At 38.4% G+C, this 22,773-nt stretch overlaps 2 protein-coding genes across 2 annotated transcripts in view; both read left to right on the forward strand.

The window, feature by feature from the left end:
• Window positions 1-55: 55 nt before the first annotated feature.
• Window positions 56-4,147, forward strand: LOC135491737 (major facilitator superfamily domain-containing protein 6-like protein B). Its single transcript, XM_064777842.1, has 2 exons — window positions 56-95; window positions 592-4,147. The coding sequence occupies exon 2, from the start codon at window positions 670-672 to the stop codon at window positions 2,440-2,442; it is 1,773 nt and encodes a 590-aa protein (XP_064633912.1). The 5' UTR covers window positions 56-95; window positions 592-669; the 3' UTR covers window positions 2,443-4,147.
• Window positions 4,148-6,052: 1,905 nt separating this feature from the next.
• The window catches only part of LOC135486596 (extracellular matrix organizing protein FRAS1-like), a 42,597-nt gene continuing 25,876 nt past the window's right edge, over window positions 6,053-22,773 (forward strand). Inside the window, exons 1-3 of the mRNA XM_064769564.1 lie at window positions 6,053-6,116; window positions 6,928-7,157; window positions 9,814-9,845. Of these exons, the coding sequence (XP_064625634.1) occupies window positions 7,073-7,157; window positions 9,814-9,845 (117 nt within the window). The 5' untranslated portion in view covers window positions 6,053-6,116; window positions 6,928-7,072. The remainder of the gene's footprint in view (window positions 6,117-6,927; window positions 7,158-9,813; window positions 9,846-22,773) is intronic.

A 22,773-nucleotide genomic window follows, 5' to 3' on the forward strand; every position in this document is an offset into this window, starting at 1 on the left:
TTATATTTTGAGAATTTATGTGAGTCAATTTAGAAGTAGGCCTATCGCCAAGCGGTGAAAAATGACGTCGTGGCTTGCGGTTTGTCAAATTTCAGGTTATTTTTGTAATTTTTCTACAATTTTGCTCACTTATATTCCAATTTCTTTGGATATAAACATTCAGCAGTACTTATGTTTTGATTATGTAAAGTTTTGGGCAGGTTATCACTATGTATTGTGAATAAAATCGGCATGAAACTTCCCAAAATTACAGTTTTCACTTTTCTTAGTCAGGGTGTTCCAAAAAATAAAACCTGGTTGCAAGATTCAGAGATCTGGGTATTCCTTCCTTGCTCACTTCACAGGGATGCTGTGAGTTAAGTGGCTAATTGAAGACCAAATATTCCTCTTCTAGTACACAATACATGCAATATGACACTTTTTAAGGATTTTCGGTCCCGGATGTGCATATTGTCATTGATGATTTACGTCATTGGCTGGCTCTGTTAATAGCTGATTGGTCAGTTATATCCGGAACCGAAGTTCTTAAGTGTCTTATCAGGAAGGAATCAGGAAATATCACTGACACTGCCCTTTTCTTATCTTTTTTAGGGTGGAGATTGTGTTCAAACTGAGGTCCGAAAAGATGAGTGACTCTTTAAACTAAAAGTGGGTTGCAGTGAAAGTTCTATGGGCCGTAAAGTAAATCTACGCAAGAAGATGGCTGGTGATAGAACTGTCGATGTCTACAAGTCAAGACGTACTACAAATATTTTCTTCTTCTTTGTGGCTGCTGCCAAGGCCTCACTATTTCCTTTCCTGACTCTGTATTTCCGCCTCCTTGGGCTGAGTGCTACTCAGACAGGGATACTATGTGGCAGCAAGGCATTGATGGCCATGTGGACCACACCAGCATGGGGAAACTGCGCGGCAAGATTTGAGAGGCGGCGCAGTGTTCTACTCTTCAGTGTGTTTCTACTCATTGCAGTTAACTTGGGACTGACGTTAGTTCCTCCTGTAGACAAGGATGAGTCTCTAATGTTCTGTCACCACAATAATTCAACAATAATCAACAAAGCTACAAATGGAACAGGTCTTCCTTTTACAACAACTCTGGTTGCTCATACGACTGAAATGCCCAACAACGGTACTGGTACACTGCCACTAACTGCTGAATTGCCTACCGTGTCAACCATTACTCCATCAAGAACTACTTTGCAGGGTGGCACTACCACTTTATCTCCTTCCAAGTTAACTCCTCAGCCAGGACAGCCGAGTAACACAACTAAACACAGTGCTCAAAATTCCTCATCAGCTGGTACACCATCAGAAGCAAACACGCGAAGGCGAATTAAGCGAGATGTTTCCGATACATTCCACAGTATTGGAACGTCAATTACATCAAAGTTGTATGCATGGAAGGATGAACTTTATGCACTGAAGTATCGGACATTCATCATCGTCCTCGTGATTATCCTCATCGGGGAGCTGCTGTCGTCTCCAGTTGAACGAATTGCCGATGATGCTTGGTTTGACTTGTTAGATAATATCGACGATTTGGAGAAGTATGGTCAGCATCGTACATGGGCCAGCGCAGCTTATGTAATCTATGCCATTGCTGTGGCCGCAGTCGTCGATAACACTGACTGCCTCTTGAAATTCCAGATAAATCATTTCATGATTCATTTCTATGTCTTTGCCGCACTGATGGCGATGGCGTTCTTCACTGCCTTATTCTATCCGATTTACGATACAGAAAAACCAAGGAAGCGTGCTGCAAAGAGTCGGCTGAAAGTCCTCTGCAGTGATTGCCGTAGTGGTATGTTCATGTTGACAGCAATTGTTGTCGGTTTTGTGTACGCTAGCATCAATTGTTTTCTGTTCTGGCGAGTTCAGGACATCGGAGGCAGTGAGATACAAATGGGGACAGGATTCTGTGTTGGGGCACTGTCCGAGTTCATCTTCCTTCTCTTCGGGCACAGATTCATACTGAAAATTGGTAGTGGATACGCAATATGTATTGGAATTCTCTGCCTAAGCATTCGCTTGCTCTATTTTTCATTCCTGTGGACACCGTGGGCTCTTGTTGGGATTGAAGTCCTGAGTGGTTTCAGTGGTGCAGGGATCTGGATGGCCCTCCTATCTTACCATGACTTCAACATCAACCCAAGGACTGGTCGAGGTGTTGCTACAGTACTTCAAGCGTTGTATTATGGACTTGGCTATGCTGCTGGAGCTATGATCTCTGGCTATGTCTATGACACTTTTGGTCTCCCCATTGTCTACCAGGGAGCATGCATTATTTCCTTTGTGTGGGGTGTGTTTTTTGCCATTATGAACAGATGCTTGCCAAAACGTACAAGAGTGAGGTATCAGAAACTTCTCCAAGACGAGGATAACTTCAGCGACACTTCTGATGGGTTTGAAGATGATTGGTTAGAGATGGCGTTGAAAGAGCGCTAGACACATAGTTAAATCAGGGTATAAACTAATTAGGCGTATTTGACATTTTGGTGGTTCCGAGAAATGTGCAATAATAATTCATAACCCAATAAAAAGAAGAAGTTTTGAGGAGTGTTTTTTGTGTACATGTATTGCACATCAGCCAGTACAGCTTACAGTACAAATACAATTTACATTTGTATGACTTTTAAAAAGTTCATTGCCATGTGCTACATGTGCAATGTATGACAAGGTAATAAAATTAGTTTTGACAAAAATACAGACATATGTACATTTAGTTCATCCTGAGTTGATGACATGTTCAAATTCCAAAGAGATTGGCAATTTTTTTGTAATGTAGATACATTAATATTTGTGCAATATTCTGTTAGTTAAATTTTTCTGTTGACGTGATCGTAGTGAGCTGTGTTCAACCTACACTGTATGCTAAGTAACATGTCTGCATTGTACATGTTGGTTTGTATTAAAGTCAAACCCAGGTAGTTTTAAACTTACTGACAGTTTGAATAATGTAGCTGGCATTATGGAGCAATAGAGTGAAGTATTAAAGTCAAACCCAGGTAGTTTTAAACTTACTGACAGTTTGAATAATGTAGCTGGCATTATGGAGAAATAGAGTGAATTGCTTCCATCGAGTGTCTTTACCTTCATGAGTACGTTTTGAGTCACCATCTCACATGCAATGACTTATTGAGGTTCTCAAAAAGGTGTGATAGAACATTCCAAGCAAAAAGTCTATATCGATTCTTTGTAAAAATGTAGTGTATTGCTTTTTGGGCATTTGAATGATTGGTGCTGGGATACAATTTCTTCCAGCTAATTGCTAATTTGAGTATGCTTTTGCTAAGCATTTGAATATTTTGATTGTATTTATTTTTGACAGCATTGTTGCTTCCTTGATTTTTCTGTTGCTAGAACGTTGTCTTATTTCTGTACAAATTCTACTGTATGACAGTACAGAAAGCTAAGGTTTGCTGGTCCACTTGACATATAATGAACTGCTTTGAACTCTAGTCTTCCATAATTATGTTGCCTTTGGAGACAATTTTAATTGTCACATGTATTATTTGCAGGGATCAATGCGGTGTACTTGCATGTATATAATGTACTGTTTCCTCTCTGTGCCTTAATCACACTCAATGTTGACAGACATGACTGTTGTTTCTAACTCATTCCTTCCTGGTGTTTCCAGTATTATCATGTCGAAGGACTTTGTAACCAACGTAAGGACACTTTTGTCAATCCTTATATTTTTGACATCAAGTCAAGAGGATGTTTGCATCTAGAAGGATTACTGCATATTGGCTGTATGTTGAGCTGTCCAGAGATTTGTTATGCTTTACCATAGAATTGTTAAAAAGAGCACGCTTTTTCTACGCATTTACTTTTGGATGTATTTCTAGTCTAAAGACATTCCTCTTTCTGGTGATGGTTGTGACATTGAACTGCTTACCTTTTCATACTCAAGGTTTCAATTAAAGGAGGAGAGATTTAACAACATGCATGTTATATATATTTTTGGTGGAGATGGGTATATTTTATTGAAATGAAAAAATCCAAATTAATTGGATAAAGATTGTAGATTTGTCTTTTGCAAAGGGATAAAGTTGTTTTCTTCTATGTATTGATATATGATATCTATATTCTAAATAAGCAAAGGTTCTGCTTTGAATGTTGGTTGAGGCTTCCAGATACTTTAATAAATATTTACTGAAAAAATTGAGATCTTGAAATTTTCTTCTTTCTTTTCTCTGATGAAAGGAAACTTTCACATAACTCAATTGTTTTTTTGGTACACCCCATAATGGCCATTGGACTAAAGAATGGTCTGGTTTGCAATGGCAGTGTGCACTTGTCAACCTCAACCTCTTGGCGTACCAGATTGATCATTAGCAAAACGCTTTCCCGATAATCTTTCTGCCGAATACATAGAAGGGGTATTAATGGCAGTTCATTCAGTCAGAATGGCTAATTAATTGCTTCCAGACAATTTTTATTACCCGTGTTATGATGGGTATATAAAGCCTCTGAAATGATCTCATCACATCTGTGCAATTACTGTTTTTTATTGTTATTGTTTTATTGTTAGTCATAGTGTGAAACACATTACAGCTGATCTAACGGACAAAAATCCATACATTTTTATACCCCAATGATATGATGGGATTTCTCATTATAATGTTTTACCGGAATAAAGCACAATATGACCGTTACGAATCTAGCAGTCGCCACAACTATTTTTGTGGGAACTTTTTTTTCTGGTGAAGTAAGCACCCCCTTACCTGTCACTATAACAGCATATTTTCTCTGCCCCTAAATGTTGACGCGAACTCAAAAACTAAACCACCCTTTAGTTGATCTGGCCCATGGCCTAAAAGTCCTATCTGACTTGCGGGTGACCCAGTAATAAAGCAGTGAGGTACTTTTATGACAGTGCACAAACATCAGGAGCCATGGCATGATGATAATTACAGACAATGCACTTCTAATTGGTGGCCGTGGGGTTGATTTAGATCCATGTGGTAATTAGGAGGTCAGGAGTGTCACTTCATATGAAGGAATGTTGGGATGGAAGGACAGACTTTATTTGGGTTTTAGATGCAGGCTGAAACGGATGAGATCATACAGAAAGTAGCCTGCAAGTTCGGTACTGTCCTGCTGAAGTTCGACCCATCTACAATGAGACATCTAATATTTGTGATAGGACAGTGGTGACAACCAAGCAGAGGATATGTCAGTTGTGACTGGAATGCATGAAGCACTAAACTGTGGTCAGTCTTTTTCTCCGAAGACAAGGTTGTGACATGTGTGTATGACTGATAGTTGTCATCAAGTCTTTATCTCCGAAGACAAGGTTGTGACATGTGTGTATGACTGATTGTTGTCATCAAGTCTTTATCTCCGAAGACAAGGTTGTGACGTGTGTGTATGACTGATTGTTGTCATCAAGTCTTTATCTCCGAAGACAAGGTTGTGACTTGTGTGAATGACTGATAGTTGTCATCAAGTCTTTATCTCCGAAGACAAGGTTGTGACATGTGTTAATGACTGATAGTGGTCCTCAAGTCTTTATCTCCGAAGACAAGGTTGTGACTTGTGTGAATGACTGATAGTTGTCCTCAAGTCTTTATCTCCGAAGACAAGGTTGTGACTTGTGTGAATGACTGATAGTTGTCATCAAGTCTTTATCTCCGAAGACAATGCAAGGTTGTGACATATGATGTGTGCATGACAGATTTGTGGTGTTGTCTTTGCCTGCCTGAATAGGGTGTGACCGAGCTCGTTATTGGGCTCCTAGAAAGACTCTTGTGGTAGTCCATTTCGTATTCCTATTCATCTCTTGAGGAAGGACGAGGCTGGTCTACTGATTCATAGTTGTGGCACTGCCCGGTGATATTGGACTTGGACTGGAGTCAATGGACAAATGCAAAATGTTGGAAGGTTTGTAATATGTGGCAAATAGCTCACAGAATGACTAAGACCACTTTCAAAAGAAACCACCACACCACCTAATTATTAAATATTGGAGACCCACGCAACCTCCTGCTATTCAGTTCCAATCATTGACAACAGTGGGTAGCACAGTCTAATTTGGTGTCGGGGCAATGATATAATTGCTGCTCCCTGATCGAAGGTGGTCTGCTAAGACAAGTCGCTTTTCGTGTGTCCTGCAGGTAATTACTTCATTTTCCTCTAATTATCTCCGATTTAAATTGTGATATCGTGCTCTGTCATGTAGAGGACTAACCAAATATTAACTCAGTGAAACTTTTACTGGGATCGTCGGTGTATGTTTGCAAGAAATCTTTAGGAAGTTTTTGTCGTATAAGGCGCGCGGTGAAGTAAGGCACGGATAGTCGGTGTTATGGGGTTTTTAGTTATTATAGTTGTCTGCTATCAGGCAGCGGCATGCGCTGGGTAGGTTTAGGTGTTATTAGCATAGCCCGTAGTGTTACCTTGCTGACCATGAGCTTTTTGCGTATTAACAGAAGGGCAACACTATAAAGCTAGTCGCAATATAAACTTAATGGTAAAGTGTTTTACCAAAGGCTACAGCCAGGCATCGATAGCAAGAGGTGTCTGTTGTATTTCGCAGTTGATTATGCCATGTATAAGTATATATTAATGACTAGAATGTAAGGCTGCTTTGGGGTCCATTTTTAAACATCATCATCTCACCTTCAGTACCAATTATAAAGAGGTCTGTAGAGCAGTTTTGTAATTCTAAATCTTCCAGTAACAGACGAGTCTGGTTAGTATGGACAGTGTACAGTTCAGAGTTTCTGAAAAGGCCCTACTATGAATCAGGCCTAAAAATGTTGAATTGTTTTATTTTGCCTTTATTTTAAAGCTAGAGTAAGGATTCCAACTTTATATGGAACACAATCTAATTCCTTGGTTATCTTTACTATTTCAAATTACATTTTGCCATTACAAGATTGCTATAGATAGCAAATTCTCAGAAATTTCACTTTCTTCTTGCAGATAAAAGGACCAGGAGTGATACATGTACCTATGATGAGAACTTGTGACTTTGCTTAGGCCTGGCATGGCTTAACCAATTAAGTGCCTATCATAGAGGTCATATTATATGGAATACATTCTTGGATAATGTTGTTGGGATTTGTACATGGTATTGATAGGCAGAGCTCTTGATATGAATGCCTTCCTCATCTTTGGGATAGTTAGTGGATTTCTACCATTCCATGTATATGGTAAGTAAAATGTATCATTTAATTTCTTTTTAAAGGATTGAGTTGTTTGATTTATGATATTGAATATTATTAGAATTTGCAAGTTTTTCAGCATTTAAATGCTTAGTTAACCTTTAGTTATTTTCAATTAACTGCTTCGCTTTAATTGGTGGTATCACCATTTTGCAGAAAAATTGTTCAATAAGCATTATAACCATTTCCAAATGGCTGTATTTTGTTGTCATTTGGACATCCTTTAACCTCTATTCCAAAAGGAGTGTATGGTGTTGTTCCTGTACTTAAAATATTTGCTATAAAAACAATGTGGTTCTTGTTTCAAAGATTGTTGATAAAACAAATATAATTTTGTGATAAAAAGTCAGAGAAGTTGTCACCTCTGCTGCACTTCAGATTAATGCCTGTCTAAAATAGACATAAAAAGAGATATTTCCTACACTTCTTTTAAATTCTTTATCTGGATTCCTGTGTTTGCCTTGAAACACATCTCAGGTGACAACTTCTGGTCATTGTCTGCTCTTTCTTACATCAGTCATAAATAATATGAAATCATAAAAAAGTAAGATGTAAAAGAAAGTTTTTGATCATCAAAGAATCTTTAGTCACTCATTCATGAATCATAGTTAGTGCTACTTGTTTCAAAAGATGACTCCGGTATCAAGGGAACACAATTTTAAACTTGTTGGTGTGAATCAATACACATTTTTGTCACATGGGTCCTCCCCCAATGTAAGGTTGGTCTTGTAAGAGAAGTTCCTTTATTCATCCATTAGCGTCACCCCCATGGTCAACCGGAATTCCTCACTTAGGCTGTGTGTAGTAGAATATTCGGTTCAGGTCCAGGACGTGCAACTATATTGTCATGAATCTGTTTTCTCTAGATTATTTTGGGAATACATGACTAAATGACTTCAAAACTTGGGATGGGATTGTGAGCATCCCCTAAGGAAAAGCTAACTACAGTAGAACCTCTCTATTAAGGACAACCTCGGGACTGACAAGTGCTGTCCTTAATAGAAAGGTGTCCTGATTAGAGAGGTCCAAATTGAATGGTAACAACCAATTTGGGACCAAAACAAGTTTCCTTAATAGAGAGGGTGTCTCTAATAGAGAGATGTCTGCTAAGGGAGGTTCCACTGTATTATGAAGCTCTCCAGATGAATAATTAATAAAACGTTGTCTTCTCATTGTGTAAAGCTGGTTGAATATGAAATTTAAGGAAATGTGTTTAACCTGATGTATAGTACCGAAACCTAGAATTTATCATGGACTGCCTAATTGCAATGGCCGAAGGGGAAACAGAATATAAAAGGAAACCCTTTTGACAGAACGTTTGAAATGTTTTGACAATGACCAATACTGAAGTGTCATTATTCAGACCCATTGACATTATACCACAGTTGCTGCACTAGAAAAATGTTGACCATCACATTCATTCTTGGGTACCTTGCAGCCCATCACACATCTAGCTACTGCTTGTGTAATTTTGTTGGCAAACATGCTGCCTAACTGAGCTGCATTATGTAAATTGTGTCCGGAAAACTTTTTGCATTTTATTATCTATCTTTTTCCATTTTCTCTAAAAAAACTGAACTCAAAGATGGGAACTACACTGATTTTTTTCTTCAAAAATACAAAAAAACAATATCTCATTTGTGCAACAGTTATGTAGAGTTAATTTTCAAAAACCCCATCTCAGAATTAGAACAAAAGTGCTAGTCTTTCTGAACAATAGCTGATTAAACATTCTTCTCTAATCTCTGCTTTAAACAAAAATTCATACCTCCCCTTATCTGTTTTTGATGAGAGTTAGGTCACAGATTTGCAGGACTGTGTGACTGCTCTATTCCTTTCACATGATATCTGACAGAATGGCCATGTGTACATACATGTACAGGTCAAGCTGGCACCCTGAAGAGCCTTTGAAGATTCATCAATGGTCCTCATGGATTGTTGAAAGATTATATCAAAAAGTAAATTACATGTCTTGCTCAGTTCGTCCAGTATGTCTTGTACCGTGGTCTTGTAGCCTATGTGTAGAGAAGCAGTTTTTATAAAAATTTTCACTGTCATGTTTTGGATCTGAAATAAAGAAGATCGCCATGATCCCTGTCTGTAAGCCAAGCACTGCAGTGACTGCAGTAGTTACTGCTCCAATGACAAATCTGAATGAATGATGATAAAAATGGGCCATGCTCACAGACTATTAACCTCTGACCTTTGAAGGGGAGACAATCCTATTTATGGTCAACAAAGCAAAATTATCATGATCAATATTTTATCTAATTTCCTGCTATCAAGGCAATTATCTCTTGACCATGTCATAGAAGTCATAAGGATGACAAATGAAAAAACTTAATGTTGATTTCTGGTTCCGAATTTCTGATAATTACTGATAAGTTTGCTGATTGTTGTATAATCTACACCAAAACACTCAGAGATGTGTTTATTATTAACCATTAGATGAAAAACAAATTCTGAAACATTCAAAAGCTGAATCACAAGTATTATAGACCCTTTGAGTGACGGTGAAATGCTGAAATTGCGAGTTTTTCAAGATTGCTCTTTACATGCTTAAGTGGGTAGAAACAAGCTGTTTTCCCAAGTCAGGTAGTCCAACCAAACCTTTTATTGAAACCTTTTCTTACTTTAATTGCAGGTTCCTGTTTGTTCAATGGCATAGAGATTGCGGTGAGTACTGTTTAGTTTTGCTTTTTTTACTACATTGTAAGTGTTTCTTGATTGTTGATTGACCTTAAAATTGATGAGCTAAGTTGTCTTACAAAAATCTCACGTCTTTCAGCCACAGGTTCATAAAATGACTTGTCAAAGTTATGTTTTAACAAACCTTGATTTGTGCAGTGGTGAATAAAGCTTCCTATACATTCTTCAAACGGAAGGAGACTGTCATGTCTTGTCAAAGTGATGATTAAATGATGATGTTGCCAATGACAAAAAAGGTTTTCAGTGTTTCCTGGCCTCTCAGTCTTACAGCTAGCTCGGATAGACATGGCAGTGACATAAACTACTCATGAAATGTGAGCTTACGAATATGAAAAACCTTAGCCTGGCTCTGAAAGTGGAACATGGTGTCAGCCTTGAGCCGTAGAAGTTTGGTCATTATAAATGGATGGTCGTGTGGAAGTCAAAACCCTTTGGGAACGAATTCAACACCAAATTAACAATGATGTTCGATTCAAAGATATCGCTTCATTTATCGCATTAAACTTGCCCTTTACACTTAAGATTCTATCGGGGTCATTGAGTTTTATTTTTAATTTATGGATAAGAGTGAGAGAGAAGACCCACGCTGTGCAGACATGCATTTCGGCTAAATTTGGTGGAGGGGCATGGGATTTAGGGGTCACTCAGTAAAAGAGGGATTTAGTCTATCGGGTGCTATTTGTATTGTACTTGGAGGACAGTTGGCATGATTCAATGTATGTCAAATGCCCTTATCTCGATCTTTTGAGTGACCAAGCTTTCTACATACGACTTGACATATTTTCCTGCTCAACCCTTTCTCTTTGACTGAAACATTCCTGAATTATTATAATTGTGAAGATGTCCTTTTTGCACTTGGGTATATCATACTTCTCTCAGCACTTTTGCTGTATATATGCTGGTAAAAATGACTACCAGATTCTTTGTTCAAGCAATTGTTCAAATTCTTGATAATTGGGCCAGAGGCTGTGTCCTTGTATACTGAAAATAAAAAATTACACCTCATTTTAAGTTTAATTGTTGGAGGTAATCAGGTTAACAGAAATAACTGTATCCAGTCACATCTGCTACTTGACAATGAGAAAGTAAGAATATAGTCAATGTTGCAATTACTACTTTGCTGCAGCCTGACAAGAACAGCATGAAATAGGACTAGGAGGTAACCTGTCAAGAAACGTAATGTGTTCAGTGGAAGAACTTCTAGAAAGCAATGTTACATTGACAGTGGCGCTGAATGTTTGAGATGATGGTGGGTGGTGTGCATTGATGGTTATTAGACAGAATTTATTATGGACCCTTTTCTTGGGACAGTTTGGCCACAAAAGATGAGGAATTTTGAAGTGGAGACTCCTTGCTGTGGATTGTGACAGATTCATCAACATTTATTGCCTGAAATCAGACGTGAAAGAGTCTCAACTGCTTATGATGCAACTGATGTGTCAGGACAGACAATTAGTTTGAGCCTTACTCTGAGGTTTGAGATCCTGACCTTCCGCTGTTTGTCTGTTTTTTAACTCTTGTGGTTTCTCCACTGAAGATTTGTTTCGGGGGTGGGTGAGAGGGAGTTTAATATCAAAGTTTTGGGTTTATGGCCAAATGAGTGACATCCTTAAGGTATTCAGGGTTTAATGTTTGCTGCACGCAGGAGAGCGAATCCCTATAAAGTTCCTCAGGATGAATGAGTGATAGCAACAATGGCAGCTGAGGCTATTGTCTGCCGTTACACTTTAACCCATGTCTACATGTGTCTTGAAACCATTTTGTAGAACTCAGATGAGCTGCTTAATCAGTGCAGTGCTGCAATCTTATCATGTTCCGACTGGTACCCATTTACACCTGGGCGCAGTAAGACATGTCAGGCAAAGTGACCAACGTCAACAGTGGAGATTGAACCAGCAACCTCATGATGGCTAGTCAGACTCAAGCCGCACTACGGCTCCTCCTGAAAAATGCCAAAGACCACATTTCCAATTCGTACAAGGCAGCGTGGAGTTATTTCTGTTGGTCGCGATCTATTTTGAGATAAGTGGCCATTGATGGGGATGAACTTGCGTTGCTCCTCGTGTTTTGATGATTTCGAGATCAGCCTACTGTCCCAGCTGGTTGGTGTTGCCTTCATTTTGAGTACTGTGTTGATGTATTTCCTTATCTCCAATCCACATATATCTCTATAGAGTGGCGCCGCCTGTAGCCGTACCTGTTAAATTACCAATCCTGTAGTCGAACTGCACCACATTCGTTGTCCGGACTAAGCTAAGTTCGGACCTGATGCGGATGCGATAGAAACGGATCTAAACCCTGTAGTGGAACCAAGACTTATATCTATGATGAGTTATGACTCAGTTAAGTTATTTGAGAATATACCCTTATAGCACATTTACCTTCCTTACTTGAATTCTTGTATCTCTGTAATATTTACTGATGTTGCTGTAGGCCTACCAGTTATCATGCATGCAAATGTGCTGAAACTTGGCATTTATGTATTTGTATATCTGCCTACACAACAATATTTTTGAAATTTGTTTTCAGTTGATATTTATTCAATTAAAAAATTTTCAAATCTATATTTCCAATTTCGACGGCGTAGGCCTTAAAATGTTGAAATTCATATCAATAGTCAAACCTTGAAATCACGTAAAAGTTACAGTGAGAAAATACATTTCAATTGCCGAAATATAGGCCTATATTCTCCATTGACCTTTTAATGAGGCACGAATTATAGCGCTGTACATTTGATTCAGGGGAAGATTTTAATAATTCGATTTGATAAGATTTTATCAAACATCTTGAAGCATTATGGTTATTGTTTGACTGACCTTAAAAACCACTCTGTCATTGTATACATTATATTTTTGCTATGTACTTTTAATGATTCACATTTCCGATTGAACGCAGAAGTGTGGCTCCAGGGAGATATCATTATTTTATTGCCCTTATGGAAGCACACTGCCGATTTGATGAACGTTACTATAAATACTGTAGGTAATTCATGGCTCTCCTTTAGGGAGTATATAATCATCATGCTCATCAATATTTTTCAGTTATTTCATCCTGGAAAAACACTTTTTGGATCGGATGCCTTTGCATCGTCGGATGGCTTTTTCATTTACCGGTAGTGTTGTCTTTGTAAAAAGTCCTTGTATACCAGTAATGAAGCTTATACAGGAGAATGTCTTCAGAAGAATATTACTAGTACTAAAATAGTCCCTGTGTGGATGAGAAAAAAAGCACAGTTTATTATTAGACCTACAGTATGTAGAATGGCATGTTTTTGTCCAATAATAGTCTTGGACTTCTGCATGAATTACTTTCAAGAGTTCCTTGAGACATACTACCCTGACTAAATGACAACAAGTCATGTGAATTTAGTACACTAAAAGGATCAGGATGAATACTTGTGTTAATACCAGTGCTTAATAAGAATTCCTTTAGGTTGGTGAATACCTCCCACTTTTAAAACCAGTCCTTCATTACCGATGATGTTTCAAGTATTCAACTTATCCAGTGATCTCAATTTGAACTTTCTGAAAATAAAATATTCTTTTTTTCAGGAAAAACTTTTTGGTATGTCTCAGGCATGTTACATTGATTCGAATCGATCCTGGCCATCATAATATTGTTTCTTTCGTTTCTCAATTAGATACCTATCTAAGATCATGACTGGAAAGACATGAGCCATGATATTTAGACTCAAAACTAAATAAGGAAGGGAAATTCTTGTGCCTAGACCACTTGGTAATCCTAAATAATTTTAAATAACCACTTGCGTTTCTTTTTGACACATTGGGTAAGGTTTGTCTAATTTTTGGATTGCCGTCCCACAGAAGGCGTCCCAGTGGAAACATTGATACAAATCTCCCTATTCGAGTCTTAACTTTCGATCTAACATTCATGCTTTATTACCTCGGACTTGTAAAAAATCAACTAAGATTTGTTATTGGGGATCAGGATAGAGCTGTTGTGGGATTTCAGGAATTCTATACTGAGTGTTACGGAAAAAAAAACTTTCATTGTTCAAGATATTTGATATTTTTGCACAAAAAAAAGATCTAGTATACTGTGCCTGATCAATCGCCTCATACTGGGTGGAAGTTTAATGTACCCATCCCTTTTGACTCTTTTCTTTGGAAAAGAATGTGCATGTACTTGGTTTTGCTAAAAAATATTTTTGATCGTTGCCAGAGATGTATTCTGGATTATAAATCTCCCTAACATGTCAAAGATGGAGTGAAATTTGTTGTTGTTTTCTATGTGGATTATCTTTTGCATAAATATTTTTATATTGCAGTGTGTGTTTATGACTCAAACGTAGGTGGGAAGCGGTTTGAAGTTTCCGCTCTCCAATCACTTTTGGTTGATATTTATGGTGATCCTGGCTTATTACAAAAGAATGGGCTTCTTGATAATTACAATTACAGTGGAACTTCCGTAGAGGTCACCCTCTCCATTACGAACACTAGTTTTGGTATGTGATTGAAGTGTGGGGTCAACTTTGCTATCTCAGTTTAATCAAGGAATTTCCCATTTTTACTTGTCTCAGTTAACATGATATTTGGGATTATATTCTACTGATTGACAAATCAAATACGCTTAGAAATTAATTTCAATGGCGTTTATCTAAATCCTGCTCTTATCCAATGACGTGCTACATGTATGGTGACCAAGTGCACCTTGTCAGCAAATTAAAATTTCATTTAATTCCACTTTGAAGTCCTTTACATGTTATCAGTGATTATAATATTTCTGACTAGAATATGCAACATTATTGACCAATTTCTTGTCTGACTTATTTAATTCAAATTTGATAATGTTTTCTTCAAAATCTATTAATGTACGATATTTAAAAAGTATCTTAACCATAATAGTTCAGGGGTTGCACAAAGAAAAGGTCTTTGTTTAGCTAATGCCCGGTTCTCTGTCAAATTTTGTCTGTCTAACCTTGATGGAATTCTTCCTGACACAGTGTTCAATTAATGCAATCCTTCTCACTGTGGCTCCATCCCTGTCTGAGGTCTGGCTATAAGTATATTGCTAATGAACGGTTTGAACAAAAGGGCTACTGAGTTGGAAATGGAATGGACCACTTGGTGTGATTTCCACTTATAATTCATAGGCATCATTAGGCGTAAGTGTCCTTTAATGGTAGATAAGGAAATGGCATTGTTTTAGTTTGTCATGGATATAACAGGTTTTGATGGGAGTTCTTTCCATCAAGTCAACCTGAAAGGAAGTCTGTTCTGGATCACAGCAGCTAACAATACTTTTCTTTTTTGGTTTGAGTTTCTGTTGATATGGGAGAGCCTTTGGTTTTCGGTCGCCCAAATGGAAAAAACAAACATCAATTGAAGACCCCCTTCTCACCACCTATTATGGTATCATGGTAGGCTACCTTCAAGTCTAGAATTTGTCAATGTAAACCAGTAAATATTTCTGACAGTTTTGAGGTCTCATAGGTGGAGGGCACGCAATGTAGCATTCGAAATAGTTTGGGATAGAACATCTCTGCCAAGAACTGTTCTTGGTATAAAGGCTTTTAAATTAGACTTTTTCGTATTCAGTTAATGACAATGAGAAAATTACTGACATTTTGACAATTTCCAAGAAACTTTAAAAAGACAACAATAGCAATCTAAGTAGGAATGATCCCATGACCTGTGATCATGACAATATTTATGGAAATTCTCTACTTAACCTTCCTGGTGAACCCTTAACTCCTCTTTGACCCGTCAAGATAGCCATCATTGAGAATTTACTATAATTTCCAACTGTCATTCTTGAAAGGGACCGACAGGAGCCAAGGCCCATGTTTGGCAATGAGCGCCTATTGAACTCTTTTATCAGATAGTGTCACAAGAACTGGACATTTTCAAATGTGTTTCAATCGTGACTGGAGAAATCTGGGGTAGACCAGACCTTTAAGGGGTTATTAAAGGGATACCATCATTGGTTACGAGAGATAAATTGTCGGAAGACGTTAGAAGTTTTATTGCCACTATTTTGATTAATTTGGCTGGAACATGTGCAATGTGGGAAAAATCCTAGATGACTTGGTCACTGTGGTGTAGATGAACTTTTCAATCTAGTTTCCTTTAAAATCTGTCAAGTTGTGCTGTTACTGTCGGACATCTATGGCTCCTGATCAATCTGTGGCCCATTGCCTGGGCCCAATACCCAGCCAACTGTGAGAAGGGTCAGAAGGGTCCCCGGTATTGAACTTTGTGAACTGTGCTGTTGGTCGAGACTTGTCAAGGGTTTAGGTTTCAATTCAAACATCCACTGAGGTTTGCTTAGCTTGGTAGTCTTAAAAATAGCACCTCCAAAACGACATTATTTGGTGGTTGCATTTTGTGATAAATTGTAATAGAGTACTCAATATAATGAACTTGTCCAGTCTGGGGTCCAACTTTGATTGTGAGTGAATTGAAAGGGTGGCTTATCAAGATTTTATTTCAGGATCCTTATATTAAAGCATGCGCCACCAGTCAGGAAAGGGATTTTGAAATTGAGAGGTCACGTGTTGAGAATACGAAGAGATATCATATTGTGGCATTGTCTCTTCATCATTGAACCCTTGGGTATTCTTAAGTACCTAATCAGATTTAAATTGGAAAGGTCCTGAACTTTCAAAATTGAGTGATGGGCGAGATCAAAGGGAATTACAGAGAGATAGGTATAGTTGGAGAGGCTATTTCCCTATTGGTGTTAGTCTGGTATTGATAGTCCTGAAGAAACTTCATTTGATTCAATGAAAGGGATGTGTCGTTTTAAGAGGTGTCCTTCTATTTGGGAGGTTTGCTGTCAGACTGGTTGTTGGTAGCCCTGTGTGGTTGTAAAAGGTTTTCCTTTCACACCCGTTTCTGCTTCACGTTCTTTGTTTATCCAAAGACATGACTGATGGAGTGCTCTGTTGTCCTAAAATCTGATATGACCTTGGAGAGATTCTTCCGTATAGATTGGTTTTAGGATACTTCATGTGGACATTGTATTCCCAGTATTTGATAGGAATAATTAAACTAATATTTAGCTGAAAAGATGGCCTATTTTAGTAAGAACAATCTCATGTTGGTCATCAATATTGGCCTTGAATAGCTGGGTCAGCTTACATGGTCAAAACACCCTTGTGAGATTTCTATCTTCAGTAAATTCAATTTTGCCGAAGAATTTGCCCACCAACAGTTTGGGTATAAGCATGTGCTCATCATTCGACGATACGATCAGGATCTGTCTTTTACTGAGCTCCTTTTCTACCTTGCAAAAACGGGTGAAACTCCTAAGATATTGAATATGTATAGTGCATCCCAGCAAGCGGGACATGGGGCATGTACCATACAAGTGTCTTCTATTGACTTGAGATGGTCTTGTCTTGTTCATATTTAATGAAATATCATCAAATAAAGTTACATGTTGCCATGGAGGACTTCCAGTCATATATCAATGCTCTTCAAATGAGATTGCTATTGTCGAATGGTTAACAAGTTGACAAGAAAGTTATAACATCTCATTGAGATGATATGACAATATTGACTTTCCTTGATTGTTGCATTCTTCAAAATAGAATGGCATGGTTGTCCGATAGGTTGTTGTGCTCCTTAACATTTCCTTATCATGTTTTGTCTTTTCATGTATGGCTAGACCATGGTAAGGGCAGATGGCTCATTGGTCGGTTGTGCAAAATTCGAGAATATGTTGGGTATGTGAATCTCCGTGGCTGCTTCAAATGGTGCAGTCAGTTTTGTTTACAGTGGTTCGTTAATCTATTAACCTGCAAAATGATTTTAATAAACTGTTGAAGTGATCAAATCTGCAAAATCTGATAAAATGAGGAATGTACACGAGAATCATTGGCATACCTAATAGCGCTTCGGTCGAACAAAGCAATCCTTTGTTACTGGAGATGAAGGTGAACTTTCACACCTATCATGTGATCATCTATTGAAACTGTCTTATCAATTCCTACCCTGGAGCTAGTGTCAAGCTCACAAGTTCACCATTTCCCTGGACCTTTTCTGTTTGTGATATTGACCATGAATCCAAGATGAACTTTTACACCTTCTCATCCCCCTGGAGGAATATCATCTCATTGTCATGAACTAATCTTCTGTTGTCATAAGTCTTCAGGCAAATCAAAATAGTTCTTGGATATTGTTAAATGTAGGTTCAGTGTCTGTCTATTCGAGACCTTGCAGGTGTATGGGAATTTCTGGATAAGATAATGCTGAGACCCAGTTGTATTGTTGATGACGTTTGAGTTGAGGAAGTTGTGTGGTGCCCTCCCCTGTGTGGTGCCCTCCCCTGTTATGATGATATGTACCCCTACTGATTGTATTCAAGAGACACGATCGATCGTCAATGAGAGAAAATGAGCAGTCGAGCAGGGATTGGTGAAGTTGTCTAAAGTAAACCATATATTGGCCCGATTTCCAACAGGCAATTTTGGCAAATTCCGGTAGAATTTTCTGGCCTTCCCAAATTTTCCAGAATCCAGATGACTGTCCATCTTGATATTCTCTGCCATTTTTTGGGTCAATCCAGATGTCCCGAATTGAATCCAGCTACATTTAGTTCTGTCAGAACTTTAAAATTTAGTGGGATTAAAGTTCAATCTAATTAATTGAATCCTGTTTCAAGTTGTTTCAACTTATTTCAAGTTTGCCTTCAAGGGCTTCTTACTTGTATCAAATTCCTTTGACAACTTGTTGAGAAATTCCTTTGCCCTGGTTTATTGCTGTACAATGCTTCTGACATGTCTCCGATCAAAAAGACCCTTGATCGTATTCCATTCATGTCACTGAGTTTTAACAGCTGTACAAATACACGAAGTTGGAAAGCTTTCCATATTCCTTCAGTTAGCTGGAGATTTTTTGCATGCTTGACTCCTCACATCTTGACCACCAAGGTTTTTGCACCTTATTGAGGTTAAAGGGGGAGTGAAGCTCAGGATGGACTCCCAATGGCTGATCTGTGATATGAGTATTTACAGTTGTAATGGGGAGTGGGTAATGTAAGCTGATAACACTAATTGCTGTGGATATCAGACCAAATCTGCTACCTTTTTACATTTTTACATTGCTTCACCTTTACAATTGTGAAGGATCTACTGGTAGTGTTTTTGTTGAGGACATACCCGAAAATGAAATGGTGTGAAAAACGTGTCAATGATCTTGCACTTGCATGCCTTAAAGTATGCCTCCATGTATGTTCGTCTATGCCACCCGCTTCCATTGCCATGCTTATATCGAAGAAAAACAAGAACACCTCAAGGGCTGCATGCTCTTACTATGAAAAGACTTTTAAACGTCTCCCTCAGACTTTCAATGTATTTATCATAAGCAGAAAGAAAAATAGTCCGCTTTCATTCTCTTCTGCACTTGACTTTCACTAATTACCCTTTAGAAATTCCTAATGACAATAAAGCCAATTTGAAGGTTTCTCTGTTCAGGAAATCCAATTCGTTTGTATTAAGGGACTGACTCAGGTGAACCTTGACAATACAGTACAACCAAAAGCTGCTTTGCCTTCCCCCGGGTGTTCTTGTCCTTGCCCAAGGTACAAAATAAAAGCCCTTTGGACATTTGCTGAATACGTTGACAAGGTCTCAAACATATTTTGCAGATTCTCATGCAGACACATAGAAGTGCCAAGTGCATTTGATGTGGTCAAATGGTGAATATACAGTAAATTCCATTGGGGGGGGGGGGGGTTGTTTAAAGGGGGTGTTGGTCTGGCTTTGAAAGTAGGTCATACATGTAGGCATCTCCCAGCCTTACACCTTCTCTGACTTGAAGGTTTTACACTTTGTCCCGTGGGAGCTATGGCTGGAATCCTGCAGTATGGGTCACAAAGCATGAAATTTTCACACTGTTTGGAAGTGTTGACATCTGACCAAGTTGGCCAATATGTAGAGCCTCGCAGAAAATCAAGGTTCAACTGCATGTTCCATACCCCAACATATAATGAACAAAAACATTTGACTTCAACGACAAATATTGTTTTAAGTGCCAAAAGTGTTGTTTTGTTGCCATATGCACACAACCTGTCTATATAAATCCTTCCATTTCCTTGATCAGAAGGCCACACGAAATGAAATTCTTGTTAACCAGCAATTGGCTTTGAGAAGGCATTAGGTTTGAAATCTATTGTCATTATGTGATAGGCAAAGGCAGCATGAATCACTGGGAGTATTTCTGTAGTTGCGTAAATTTTAGACAAATTCAGCCACGATAAATTAGATTTGATCACTTTATTGATGAGGCAGCGTTGACGCATATTTTCTGGGTTTGATGACAAGAGTTTTGTCGCGTGCGATTGTGATTAGAGGTCACCATGACAAGAATTGCTTATTTGCGGCTTGCTTTAGAAGTCATGTTCTAGTAGACAAGATGTGCTCCATCAATGATGCCCATTGTTTTGAAGGCTATCAGGGTCATAACTCATACAATTAAGGATGCACTACAAGTCTAATTGGCACAGAATCATATCATAATTGCTGTTATTATTGTGTATCTAGGAATGTCTCTAATCGTCAGTAATCATGGCAATTTTTCATACCCAAATATCCCATGGTCCAGTTCAGATAGAAGGTATCTTTAGGAGTTGTGTTTAATGTTAGTTTTTGTTCCGATAATTTGATGTTTCTGGATTGTGAACTAATGGTAAAAGATACTGGTCTGCCGTTGAATATAGAAATGGTCCTGCAATATCAGAATTATTTCTCAACTAAGAATCAATGCACTGCCAAAATGTTTGTGATGGGGTGATGGTTTGTCTTTGGCAGCCAACAGTTAGGGACAAAAACATGAGGAGGCCCATACTCGTGCATTCCAAAGTAAGTGGAAAATGCGGGGCAGTAGAAAAATGGACCCCCTTTCTCAGGAAGTGCTAGTCACCAGCGTTGGCATTTGCAGTCAATGTTGCTTCCCTGGCCAGGGTTGCCTAGGTTGATACTGCTAAAGGGCTAAGCTATGGCAACTTTATCAACAACCCAAAATCCTAAATCGCAACAATTGAGCCAGAGTTTTAGGGTTCTTCTTAGAAGTATGGGCTTCTTTTCTGGCAGATTTAGGGATGGGAAGGGCCTGTGACTAATTAACACTAGGAAAGTGTTTGCGTAATTCCCTTTCAAAGAAAATTTGTACCGCCTGGGGGTTACAAGCATTTGAAGTAGTAGGAGGTTTCTGTTGGTAATGAATTGACTTTCTCGTTATGTCCAAATCATATTAGCTCCTCGCCTGAATGGTACACCCCATGCAGGCAAATCATTAAATTGTTTAAGTCAAGCTGCCTATTCTTTCCTTTGCATTTTATGGCTAATTAGATTGAAGTAGGCCCTTGAAGCTTTAAATGGTCTTAATGACCAAAGAACATTCATGCTGCCTATTTTGCTATTGCCTGAATGTTTAACCCACTCTTAAGAACCTGCCGAACCCTCGAAGGAGTGTTGTTACTTCCTATTTGCGATGGAGGTTCGGTTATATACATGTACACCTGAGATCTCCCACCCTGGGTGAGAGCTACCCATAGCTGATCATCTTGTTGGGCAGGATTTATAATTTAAGTGAGAACATAGAGAACTTCACCAACCACTTCCAAAGCATACCTTCAAAAACACAGATTGATCGGAGTATTACCAGACCAAACAACGTTCAAAATTGAATTTTGATCTGCTATATTTTCGTATCGATGTAGGAAAGTAGTCAGGGACTGATCATTATGGGTTTCCTCCAGGTAATTGCAATCATTTTCATGTTGATGGTTACAAATTACACAAATCAGTTTGTTGGGTGTTTTGATAGCCTGTCTGAATGAGCCTTCGCAGACAGGAGGGGGATCCAGGGGGATCTGGGAAGTAAAGAATGCAGTCAAGGTTGTAATTAACTCGAAACGATTTAATTCAGAAGTATATGTAAACTAATCGAATCAGGTTGGATGTTTACAAGCCTAGGTCTACCCTAAATGTGGAGGGATCAATGGGGATGCACTGCAACATCAAGGTCTTCAATGAAGACAAATTATTACCATGAAATAAAACCTGTATGCAGCACCAATTTATCTCAGTCAGAGATAGAAAACTTCTGTATCACCCAACAATGAAGTATTTCTCCACAGCAAGAGACAACATCATGAGGCAGTGAGATACAACAAGAAAATCTAACTTTGGGACAGAAATCTTCAATTCAGTTTTATGCAGACTGATTCTGATAAGCCATAATATACGTTACCAGGTGCTTTAATGGACAATGTCCCTTTGAAATTATGCTTATCATGGCTCTATTAAGGGGATGGAAGTTTCAGATCTTCAATGCACTCTTTTGTCATGTTTGTAGAGTACTTTGAAAATGTGATTGGTGTGCAGTGGCGCCACCATGGTTTTGAGGCCACATGTGCTGCAGTGTAGTCCCTTTAATAAAGTAACTGTCATAGCTTTGGTGATATATGCTTTAGTTGCTCTGCTGCTGTTTACCATGATATAAATCATTGATGCATTTGTATTCATTCAGCATTTGAACAATGCAATAATTGCCCAATAATAGGCAATTAACTGGAAAAAAGGTTATGTTTAACAGAGCATCAACTGCATTATAATCGATTGGGGTCAAAGGTATTGGCCTTGATCATAAAAGATACATTCAAAAATGGCGTTAGAGGCTGTAGCACTCAGAAACTGTTTGTGGCGGTGTAATTTTTTTTTGGGGGGGGGGCGTATCAGAAATGCTCCGAAAATTGCATACAGCGCCAGTCACAATTGACATATCATCTTTCAAGTAGTGTCCTCTCTTACAGAACTAATTAGCAGATAACGGTTCAAGGAGTGAAATTTATTTGTTTGAAAGGTGTTGTCAGTTATCACCTTTGGGCTTGCAGTGGAGACATCATATTTGATTTGAGACAAGAGTGT

This window comes from Lineus longissimus, chromosome 1, assembly GCF_910592395.1.
Source record: "Lineus longissimus chromosome 1, tnLinLong1.2, whole genome shotgun sequence".
Taxonomy (NCBI): Eukaryota; Metazoa; Nemertea; class Pilidiophora; order Heteronemertea; family Lineidae; genus Lineus; species Lineus longissimus.